Source organism: Eubalaena glacialis, chromosome 1, assembly GCF_028564815.1.
Source record: "Eubalaena glacialis isolate mEubGla1 chromosome 1, mEubGla1.1.hap2.+ XY, whole genome shotgun sequence".
NCBI classification, from domain to species: Eukaryota; Metazoa; Chordata; class Mammalia; order Artiodactyla; family Balaenidae; genus Eubalaena; species Eubalaena glacialis.
Genome location: NC_083716.1, coordinates 42557769 through 42570548, shown reverse-complemented (window position 1 = coordinate 42570548; position 12780 = coordinate 42557769). Strand labels below are relative to the sequence as shown.

The 12780-nt window shown below is 34.1% G+C and overlaps 1 protein-coding gene across 17 annotated transcripts in view; it reads left to right on the top strand.

The window, feature by feature from the left end:
- The window catches only part of PCDH15 (protocadherin related 15), a 712410-nt gene that overhangs the window by 538835 nt on the left and 160795 nt on the right, over window positions 1-12780 (top strand). For all 17 annotated transcript variants that reach the window (XM_061195806.1, XM_061195799.1, XM_061195791.1 and 14 more), the window contains 2 exons: window positions 3791-4096; window positions 6922-7146. In XM_061195806.1, coding sequence (XP_061051789.1) covers window positions 3791-4096; window positions 6922-7146 — 531 coding nt within the window. The remainder of the gene's footprint in view (window positions 1-3790; window positions 4097-6921; window positions 7147-12780) is intronic.

Genomic DNA, 12780 nt, shown 5'->3' with positions numbered 1-12780 from the left:
AACTAAACAGCACTTCTATAAGGTAGCAATTTCTTTTTATATATCAAGGTCATTCGCCATCTTAACCTACATAGTCCCTCTTTGTCACTCTACAAAATATTAAAAATACAAAGATATTTACTTATTATCATACTCTTATCTAGGTCATAACAAAATACTACTTTGTACTTTATAAAAATGATATTTTTCAGTATAGATCTGGATTCAGTAGTTCCGCCAAGATGATCACAGTCTTCCCACTTGTAAGAAGGGAGACAAGTGTTACACAAATAATCACATTAATAAGTCTATAATTTAAATCTAGTAAAAGTGATATAAATTACAGGTATATGGAGTTCTTGCCATGTATAACAGGAGGGTCTCATTTACATTTCAGGAGTCAGAGAAGACTGCTTTGAGGAAGTGATGTTTAAATGGACATTTGAAAGATGAGTGGGTATTAGCCTAGCGAATAATAGTGGAAGCCCTCTAGGCAGAGGCTTTGGAGAAATTTTGAGGTTGGAGAGATTTGCATTATTCCAGAACACAGTGAAAGTAACATTTAGTAGGAGAACTCTTGGTTATGGTAAACCTTTGAATGGTGCTGAAGGCAGTGGAAATCACTGAAGGATATTAAGAGGAATGATGTCATTTATCTATTATAAAAGATCTCTCTGAAAGGAAATAACTGAAAAGAAAATAAAGACATAATCTAGCAATCTAAGCCACAGTTGATGGTGGCTTGGGCCAAGATGGTTAGGATTGAGATATTGCATACATTGGAATCAATGTATTATAAATGGAATAGGGATTTTTCTGTAAATGCCATATCTTAGACCTTGTTACCTAATATACCAATGTATCTCACAGCTTGGAGCTGAGCCTCATACATAGTATTAAATAAGCTTTTCTGAAATTATTAAATAAATAATTGAGAATAAGCTTTTCTGAAATTATTGAATAAATAAATAAGCTTTTCTGAAATTACTGAATTTCAGAAAAGCTTTAAAATAAGCTTTTCTGAAATTATTGAAGAAATAAATAATTGAGAAGGTAGAAGAAGTAGATCTCAGGAACATCTTCTTTATTTCTTATGTAATCTGTTGGTCAATGGAAGAACCATTTAGCGAAATAGGGGAATTAGAGATGACAAAGATTTGGAATAGAAATAATCAAAACTTCAATTAGAAACATGTTAAGCTTCTGATTCTATGGTAGACAGAACTATGATCCCCCAAATACATCCCATGTGTGAATATGTTACCTTACATAACAAAATTAACTCTGTAGATGTGATAAGGTTAAGAACCTTGAGATGGGAGGATTACCCTGGATTGTCCAGGTGGGCCCGTTGTAGCCATCTAAGCCCTTAATAGTGGAAGAGGATGATAGAAGAGTGGATCAGAGAGATGAGATAGAAGAAGGAGAGATTCAAAAAGTGTGAGAGGGACTTGACCCACCATTGCTAACTTTGAAGATGGAAGAAGTGTGCTATGAGCCAAGAGAAAAGGTATGTGGGTGGCCTTTAGAAGCTGGGAATTGTGCTTACATGACAAGTAAAAAGGGAGTGGGGATCTCAGTCCTACAACCTCAAGGAACTGTATTCTGTCAATAACTGGAATGGGCAAAGAAATGGATCTTTTCCTACAGCCTCCAGAAAGGAATACAGACCTATGCATACCTTGGTTTTAGCCAGGTGAGACCCATGTTGAACTTCTGATTTATAGAACTATAAAATAATAAACTCGCAATGTGTAAACAACTAAATTTGTGGTAATTTGTTATGGCAACAATAGAAAACTCATATAATATGCATAAGGTGTCCTAGTAGAGATATTAGTTAAGTAGCTGGACATACATAGTATGATACATGCCTAACATTCCCCTCCCCCCACACATATACATACACAGCCATATTAATCAAATTAAATCATTCTATCATAATAAATCTTCTAATATGGGGATAAATAAGAATATATCTTGAGCAAGAATCATTTAAATTATGGATTACATAAAAATACCCACAGACAGAAAAAGTCCCTGAAATTTTTGAGTGTTGGTTTAATGAAATAAGACCTACTTACATTATTGGATTGTATTTTTCTATTTACTTAAGCAGTGATTTAAGACAAAAAATTACATTTTTTGTTTGGGTTTTTTTTGTAAGGGATGTGGCAGTATTATTGTTTGTTTTTTCCACTAAGATGACCAGCTTGACTAATATGTCAATAATCTGTAAGACAAATTCTAGGAAAAATGTAAAAGTAGAAGAAAATATGTCTATGGCAACTCTTCAACTCTCTTACAGTATTTTTGTCCTCTTCAGACATTCCTGCAATTACTCTTCTATCCTTTCTCAGGCTTAAAACTCCAGAGGTAATGCCCTCCCAGGGGCATTTGTGTTTTGATGAATAAAAGGGACAAATCCTGCTGGAATGTCTGGCATTATGACAGTCAGAAGGAGCGCAGTTATGGACATCTTGGGCTTTATCATTTCAAACAAGGCACAAGTGTTCAGCAAACCCACCCCACATGCTTCCCCAGTGTTTGTAAAGGTGGATATACATCTGTTCATGTGCTGTTCAAAATACATCATATTGCATCCCAGGCTTTGTAGATATTAAGTGATTATTGTGTCCCTGGCTCATAATGCAGCCAAATGTCTTGTTTTCCTTCCTTTCCTTAGTGAAGTTTGGGGCATAATTATGTAACATTTTATACATGCTAAGATTCATTCCAATTTCTTTGAGAAACAATAACATAGAACTGTCTAGCACAAAATGCACCGTATTTGATAATGAAATGTCATAATTTATATTCCAATTAATTGAGTTTTAGATTATTTTAATTCTCATAACACTCTAATTCTCATAACACTCCATCAGAAGAATAGTCACTCAAAATTTACCCATTTTATTTGATGCAAAGTGATTTAATATTACATAAAATTTTCAGTTACAATAGGTTTATTATAGCATCAACAATTCTGTTATCATTTGGAGATTGTATTCTAATATTAAAGAAGAGCCCTTTTCAGTTGCTTTACAGTTACTATACTTTCACTTCTATTTGGGTTTTGGAACATGTTTAGTTTTAAATCTCAGTTCCTTGCATTAATTTATTCTAACATTCATTAATTCCACAAATATTTATTAAGTAGTTTTATATGCAAGACATTATACTAAGAACTGGGGCACTGAGATATTTATTTCTTGTGTAATTCTAAGCAAGATAATTAAAGTACATAAGCCACAGCTTTCTTGTTTGTAGAATGGGACCAATGATATTTATTCATAAGAACATCAGGCAGATTAAATGCAGTTATATATATATATGGTGCTTATACATATATATACACACATATATATACACATATAGTGCTTGAATTTAAAAAGCTGTAAAATCTTAAGTTAGTTGTCAGTTATGTTTAATTAAAAACTAAGTGTGTTTTTTTAAATTTTAGAATTCAAAATCTATTAAAGAAATGATAATACAGGAAAAATTCAGTATTTTTGAAATGTGTATTTTCTGTCAAAATATAATATTGTTATTTCTACTGATTATCAAATTATGTTCATTTTGAATGAAGAATATCAATTAAACTATAGTATATTTCTTTTCATGTTCTAGACTTTTGTACTACATTGTCATTATCTTTTTAATTTTCTCCCTAGAGAAAAAAATATTTGGTTAGAAATATGCCATAATTCTTTAACTATCCCCTTCTGGCAGGGCAACATTACAAAATGTAATGTGAAAAAATCATAACAAAGAGTACTATGTGAATTCCTTTGTTTTTAATTTTATTTAGGCAACAGACCCTGATGCTGGAATAAATGGCCAAGTACACTACAGTTTGGGTAACTTCAATAATCTTTTTCGTATCACATCCAATGGGAGCATTTACACAGCAGTGAAGCTTAACAGAGAAGTCAGGGACTACTATGAACTTGTTGTTGTGGCAACTGATGGAGCGGTACACCCTCGTCATTCAACTCTAACACTGGCCATCAAGGTTTTGGATATTGATGATAATAGTCCTGTGTTCACCAATTCAACATATACTGTCATCGTTGAAGAGAATCTGCCAGCCGGGACCACTTTCCTTCAAATAGAGGTGTGTGGAAGAAGCAATTATTTCATGAATTCTGTATAAGATTTGACATTCTGTAGGGCTGCAGTAGGGCTGCCAGACTTAGGAAATTAAAAAAAAAAACAAAAAACATGCAGCCAAATTTCAATTTCAGATAAACGGGTAAATTTGAATATAAGCATCTCTCAAATATTACATATTGTGCTTTATCTAACAACCCTATTTTAGAGATATACCAAAATTTAAAGGGAGAAAAGTTGCCTTTGTGAGAAATTGAATAACACTTCTTAACAGATTTCTTTTTAATTTACAAAAGTAATGCTAAATATTTATTGCAACAATTGATAATACGAGGCTATTTAAAAAAAAAACTTAATAGTCTCTCACCTTGTACCTCCAAAGTTACTCAGTATTAAATTTTATGTGTATTCTGTTACATTTATGTTTGTGCTCACACAAATATCAAATAACTATTTACATATATATATAAATATACATGTATGCAGGTGTGTACATATATATATACATTCATATGCGTATATATATGTATAGAATTGCATCATATTTTACAGAAATAGGATATTGCTGTACCGATTATTTTGTAATATCTTCTTCACTTTCCGTACACAACTGGCATCCTTCCAGAAGTCTCACTCTCCTTTTTATTAGTGTCTTCATAGCTAAGCCTCTTTTTTTCAGTCCTCAAATAAATTATTACCAGAAACTCTGGACATTCTGATTCAGTAGGTTAGATTGGCCTGGAGATCTGCATTTTAAGCACAACCTCTTTAATTCTGACATAGGTGGTCTATGAAGTGTATTTTGTAAGAAAAAAATGTAGTCCTTTCTCAACCTGCAATCTACAACTTGAATTTTGTTAGTATGCATTTTAAGAACTTGTGTTTCTTCCATAATTCAACTCAATATGTGTTTACTTAGTCAGTAAACATTAACACATCTAAAAAAGGCAGATGCTGACCAAGGGGAGGGCCATTATTTCTCCATTTATTCTTCTATTCATCTATTCATTCACTCATTCCTTTATTCAACAAGCATATTTTCAGTGCTTACTGCATGCCAAGTCCTCTGCTAGACTCTGGGGATTCAAACATGAACAAGACAGATTTCCTGCCTTCATCGAATTTTCAGTCTGGTGTAGCGAACAGACAAGTAACTGGTAATTAATATAGAGGTCCTCAATGCAAGGAACCTGGGAGATCACAGGTGGAGCTCTTTAACCTAAACTTGAGAACAAAGAGAATGTTTCCTGGAGAAAGTTTATTTCTAAATTGTGAACTGAGGGGCAAGGGGAAGAAAGAATATTCAAGGCAGCGGAAGAACCTGCTCAAAATCCTGGAGGAGAGGAGAGAGTGAGGAGCTAAAGGTCTGGAAAATATATGTGTCCTTCTCACCATGTTAAGGAGATTGGAGTTGATCCAAAATGAAATGGAAAACAAGAAGAATTTTTAGGCAGGAAGGTGACATCATAAAATCTGTGCTTTAACAGTAGTATCTTTCCCATTGTGATGTTGATAACTGTTTGGAGGGGGCCAAGACTGACATTCACAAAGATGTTTGCTTTACTGCATGCATTTTTTAACAAACCCTGACCTTCCCCACTCTATCCTTGCTGCATCCCATTTCCTCTACCAGAGTTGCCTTTGCCAGTCTCTACTACTGAATGAAAGAGTCATCTATGAGACTTCCCATTGAAACCTGTTTTTTCAGCTGTTTTTTGTTTGTTTTTTGTTTTGCTTTAATGATTGGGAAACTTTATTTTTGGAAATGAGAATTTTTTTAAAAATTTTATTGGAGTATAGTTGATTTACAATGTTCTGTTAGATTCTGCTGTACAGCAAAGAGAATCAGTTATACATATACATATATCCACTCTTTTTTAGATTCTTTTCCCATATAGGTCATTACAGAGTATTGAGTAGAGACCTGTGCTGTACAGTAGGTCCTTATTAGTTATCTATTTTATATATAGTAGTGTGTATATGTCAATTCCAATCTCCCAATCTATCCTTCCCCAACCTTTCCCCCGGTAACCATAAGTTTGTTTTCTACATCTGTGACTCTATTTCTGTTTTGTAAATAAGTTCATTTGTACCATTTTTTTAGATTCCACATATAAGTGATATCATATGATACTTGTCTTTCTCTCTCTGATTTACTTTATTCAGTATGACAGTCTCTAGGTCCATCCATGTATCCCTTTTATTTTGGTATTTCTGTCTTATTTCTTCTTTGAGACAGTAATCTGGAGGGTAGGTATCTTGTTTTTATTCATCTTGTGCATCTCTATAGCACCTTGTGCACACTCAATAAGTATTAGTTAAAAGAAGGGAGGTATAATAGAGTGATCTCTAGAAATGTATTATAGGATCTTTGTGAGAAGACATATTTCCTTAGTTTTCATATAGCCCTTTAATAACCTGTTATGTTTATGGAAAGAACACACTAATATTTATTTTTATTTAAGGTATTATTTTTCATGGTTATACAATCATCAGGAAATAATAAGCAATCATTTATGACAATATTTATTTCTTTACTGTGGTATGATCCTTTTAATTAGTGATTTCTTCAAATAAAATAGATACAGTAACGAGATCAACAATGACAAAACCTCATGGGTCTCTGTCTCTGACTTGGTCTCTTTCTTTCTCTCCCTCTCCCTCTATCTGGTAAATTACTTTAAAAAATGTTTCTCTCTGAAACATGCCTTTTGATCATCATTCATTTCATGCTATTCTAGGTACTGACACATGACTTCCATCAGTCCTGCATTTCTTTATTTTGGCAATGGCAGTGATATAACCATTCTTCTTCTTAATTTGTTACAGGCCAAAGATGTTGACCTCGGAGCAAATGTATCTTATCGGATAAGAAGTCCGGAAGTGAAGCACTTTTTTGCACTACATCCATTTACAGGAGAACTCTCCCTTTTAAGGAGTTTGGACTATGAGGCATTTCCAGACCAGGAAGCAAGTATCACTTTTCTTGTGGAGGCCTTTGATATTTATGGAACAATGCCACCTGGTATTGCTACTGTCACAGTGATAGTAAAGGTAAGGAATATAGATGACTTCTGGTTGCCTACTTTGTACTCTCTACATGTAGTTTCTGTTTTGTTTTGTTTTTTTAAATCCACACTATAGTATAATATTTGGGGGCAGGATTCATAATTATATGTGGTACCAGAGCCAGAACATAAAATTTTGAATGTACAGTATTTACCAAGACTTGAGAAATAACTATATTATTTAACTTATAAAAAATAAGTTTGAAAGAACCACTAAATAAGAGTTCAAACACTGTGTACTCCCTGGGTCCACCATTAGCTCTGTGACTTCAGTCAAGTCATAATTTCTCTAGACTACACTTTAGTCCAAATTCCACAGCACCGGGGATAATAACTTCATCCAAATCCTTCAACTTAAAAAAATAAAAATTAAAAAAAAACATAAGAGTATTCTGAAAGTTTAAGAGTTCTAAGCCCCCAAGAACTAGTTAGTTTAGTTTAGTTTGGAACCCAAGATTCTGGAATGAAACAAGCTTTGGAGTCAGATGGAATTGGGGTTAATTTCTTGCTCAACCATTTTCAAGTTCTATGACCTTGGGGACTCTCTCAACCTCTCTAGATTTGCCTTCTAGGTTAATAAAACACCCTGCACCAATTGATTGCCTAGAAAAGCATTTCATCTTCCACCTTTAGGGTTTCTTGTGATTGTTAAGGTGTGTATTTAAAAGAAGACATGAGGAAAGATTCATCAGTTCTCACATGTTAGTGTATATAAAGGTCATCTGAGCAGCATACCGAACTTTCAGGTCCCTCTGCTCCTTCCCAAAGGGACACCTTTCCCATAGGAGCATCTGAGACATCAGGATATTAGAAGAGTAAACAGATGATTCTTACACAGGTTGTGTGAGTATCAGATGTTGAAAAATATACTTCAGTTACAAATACACACATACAAGTGATCCTCGAGCTGCTTTATTAAAGGTGTTTAGTACTAAAAAATGACTTCAAATGACCTTTATTTCTTTGGTGACATAAAATAAAAGTGCTTTGATAAACATGTTTCGTATGATTTTTGGTCAGGGGAAGAAAGTACAAATTTGAAACTACCCTCTTCACATGTTTTCTCTGATACCCGACTGGAGTTTGAATGGTTAAAAAGACAGAGCTAGTCAGAAAGAAATAGATTCACACAGAGTGAGAGCAAAAGAGTGAGAGGGGAGAGAAGGAAAAGGAAAAAGGGAGAGTGACAAGGATACAGAAGATCTATACGATAAATGGAGACTTTACAAGGAAGCTTATAGAAAGTTTCAATAAGTCCATGAATGAAAGACGTGAATAATTGGGTAAACAATTTAAGTTCACTTTAATATAGATATTTTAATTCATATTATATTCACAAATGTATATGTTCTACAAAAAATATATGATTTATGATTATGACTCAGATTTTGCCCGGTAACCATTGAGACCAAGTTTCCATGTTAAAAAAATAAAATCTATGAAATTAGACAGAAGAAAACATGGAAGTATGTGTAAATTTTGAATTAATGTTTAGTTATAGATGGTAGAACTGCAATACAAATTTGGCAACCACACATTGGTCTGCTATGCAGCAGGACTATTTGTACTTCTTGCCGTCACCTTACATCACTAGAAATGTATCCTAACTGAATGGGATCAAGTTATTTGACTCACCAGTTCTGTTAGGTTGTCTGATCCTAGAGATCATTCAGAAAACCATAGGAACCTATGTTCATTTAAAGTTTGCCGCTTGAGATGCCTAGAATTACAATCTGTAATGTGTTTGAGGTAAATTGTTTAGCAGAATTCACCTATGATAAATTACTCAGGATTTTATACCATCTGGTTCTAGTTGGCAACCCAAAGCATGTGGAAAGTTCTGGGAATGACTTCAATTCTTGAAAGCAGCTTTCCATAGAGGGCTGTATGTACACAGGTTATAAGGCACAAAAGGTCATTGGCAGCTTTTGTACAATGTTCATTCTTAAAGGGCACTGCCAGGTATAAATGATGGTACAAGAAATCATCACTTTTGTTGCATTTTTGTTTGATTGTTTAACTGATAAATAAGTAAGGTATGCAATTGGTTTTCTTAGACAATATAATATTGATATGAAAACATAGAAGATTGTTAAAGATTTCACCAATATATGATTAACATAACTATATTTATCATATAGGTAAATGCTCTAATGCTCTTGACTGTAAGATCTTTGAGTGTGGATTTTCTTGTGTGTTTTGCTGTTGTTGTTAAGATAATCCTGCAGTCAGGGTGGGATGTGGGGATTATTCCATTGCCTTTACTTTACACTTGAATTAAGCTTATCTGCTGGTACACACATGATGTCACTTCTTCCCTGGAGTCCTGCTGTCTTCTCTAAACTATTGGGTTGGCCAAAAAGTTCCTTCAGTTTTTAAGGAAAAATAAAAGACACATTTTTCATTTTCACCAAGAACTTTATTGAACAATGTGTTCACCGTTTTGCCCCACTACCTTCTGCCATTTTTCAGGCAATTTCGTAATTCCATCTTCGCAAAACATTTTATCTTTTTGAGCAAAGAACTGTTCCAGGTGCCTTTTACAGTCTTCCAGGGAATTGAAATTTTTTCCATTAAGAGAATTTTGTAAATACCAAAATAAATGGAAATCTGAAGGTGCAACGTCTGGTGAGTAGGACGGATGAATCAGAACTTCCCAGCCAAGCTGTAACAGTTTTTGCCTTGTCATAAAGAAACATGTGGTCTTGCATTACCTGATGGTAACAAGTGTTGCTTTCAGTTGGTCTCACTGGGAGCAGCACTTGTTGGAATTAATTGTTTGGTTTTCCAGAAGGAGCTCATAATAGAGGACTCCCTTCCAATCCCACCATATACACAACCTCACCTTCTTTGGATGAAAATGAGCCTTTGGTGTGGTTGGTGGTGGTTCATGTCGCTTGCCCCATGATCTCTTCTGTTCCACATTATTGTACAGTAACCACTTTTCATCGCCCATCACAATTTGTTTTAAAAACAGAACATTTCTGTTACGTTTAAGAAGAGAATCCCATGTGGAAATATGGTCAAGAAGGTTTTTTCTCTTAACTTACGTGGAACCCAAACATCAAAGTGATCAACATAACCAAGCTGGTGTAAATGATTTTCCAACACTTGATTTGGATATTTTGAGTATGTCGGCTGCCCTCCTGCGTGGTATAACGTTGATTGTTCTCAATTAATGTCTCAATTTGATTGCTATCTACTTCAACTGGTCTACGCGACCATGGAGCATCATCCAGCGAGAAATCTCCAGCACGAAACTTCGCAAACCACTTTTGACACATTCGATCAGTCACAGAACCTTCTCCATACACTGCACAAATCTTTTTTTTTTTTTGCGTTTCAGTTGCATTTTTACCTTTCTTAAAATAATAAAGCATAACATGCCGAAAATGTTGCTTTTTTCTTCCATCTTCAATATTACAATGGCTACACAAAAATTCACCAGTTTTGATGTGTTTTTTTTTTAAATGCACGCTGATATGGCAGCTGTCACAATACATTCTAACAAAATTTTTTCGAATGAAGTTAGCTACTAGAGCCACCGTATGGAAAAAACTGAACGAACTTTTTGGCCAACCCCAATACGTTGGAAAGGGAAACACGAGTCCTTTCCATTCTCAGATGCCCTAAAGCTATCTGGAGTGTTTTATTAGGGTCTGGGTTCCTTCTTTCTCTGGGGTCCACAATGATTCTGTATCTACTCCTTCCATTTTGTGTTTCTCTATCCTAAGAATTTTATCTGTTTCAGGGAGTTATAAATGTATCATTTCAGGGACTTAAAATTTTATTCAGCATTAAGTTCTCTTTGGGAATAGCAATGTGAACTATCAAAATCTTTTCTTGGGTAAGCTGCTTTTCTATTTGCATCTCTCTTTCCTGAGACAATGATTTTCAGTGCTCTAGTAGTCTAGGGAAGGATCAAGGGACAATACAAAATCATCGAGGGCCTGAGGGGCTTCGATGCATATTTAGAAATATTATTTTGCCACACTATTATGATATGACTTTTAGAAATTTAGAAATCTGCTTACAAAAATTTTAGGAACATGATAATATTGGTGGTTATGAAGATGCCATGATAGGTAAAGACGTGAAAAAGACTAAAAGATGAGACTGATCTAAATGAACTAAATGAGCAAAATGGCTTCTGGACCATCTACCTGGTTTTGCCTACCCATATGCTTTGATGGTGTTGAACACTAAAAACATTTTAAATAGAAAAAATGGTCCATCTATTGGCTGTTCTGGACAATAAGGGAAGAAAAGATTTGCTACTAAGGACCTTCACCCTATAATTCCCAGATTCAAAGATGGATGCTCAAGTGGTATGTAGCCTTCTCTCTCAGGATAGATGTGGTTGATAATGGAGAGTTATAATCCCTCATAGACTCTAGCTTGGCTGCTCTAATTTCAGTTTAGACTTATTTGCTTGGATTTTTTTTTTTTTTTTTTTTTTTTTTTAATGGAAGAAGTCATTGGTGTCAAACTGAGTCCCAAACTATCATCTGAACAAGCAGGATGTGCACTAAATAAGCCTCATTCTCTATCTGGGACTTAAGTCTCTTAAAATGCCTTCCACATTCCCTAACCACCCCTTTATTTTAATACAGGGGATTCACTCAAGGATTCTACATCAGCTTGTGTGAAATGTTGCTCATTGATGGGCTACTTCTTTATTTAGAAATAAAAGAGTGTTGATCTAAATTTTATTGTCTCAGTTGCTCTGTCTTATTTAGACAAGTCAAACCATTTCATCAGTCAAGGGTTCCTGACCTATACAAAGTTATTTCTGGATTATTGTACATTTAAAACAAAACTTAATATTTAATTCTAGACATTTTTCAGTGCCACTTTGTTTTCTTTTTCAAGGTTATTTAAGCCTAATAAAATTTGCTGAACATTTCTCCAAATGCAGGCTGACACTTGCTTTCCTTTCTCCTGATCACTCAGGATAAGATTATCACAAAGAGAATTTTAAAACTGTATTGTATACTATTGGGGCCCATAAAAATATCATATTAGTTTGTTTTGAAGAGAAGAGTGGAATACAATTCTCATTACTCTACAAATGTAAATCTTTCCCAAGCTTGCAAATTTTCTGCTGTTGGTCTGTTTACTTGCAGTACTGACAAGCTGTTTTACTGACAACATAATTGCATGGGATTTGCCAAGAGATATTTATACCCAAAACAGTCAGTCACCAAGGGGAAAGCATCTTGAAGATCTCTCTTTGAAAATGAGCAGAAACATAATTTCTTTTGTAAAGAAGGAAAAAAAGAAAGATCAAGTGCTTCATATCTAGTCCATCAAACTTATTTAAAATTGAAGTGATAATGGGGAAATTGAAGTATTTGAAATAATTGAAATAATATTTATTTCAAAGGAAAAATATTTTCACAGTAGAAGGAAAATGGAATTTTATCACAGACACCTGCAAAGAGCTTTCTTAGTGTCAAATTTCAAGGATCCAAAACAAAACTAATCATGATCGTACAAATAATATGTATTTTTGTTGCAAAGGTTTTGCAGAACATTGATAAGACAAGGCCTTTTTCATTGTGTATTTATTGAATATCTATAAGAATTGAATCTGTGATGATAGTAAATTACATGATAT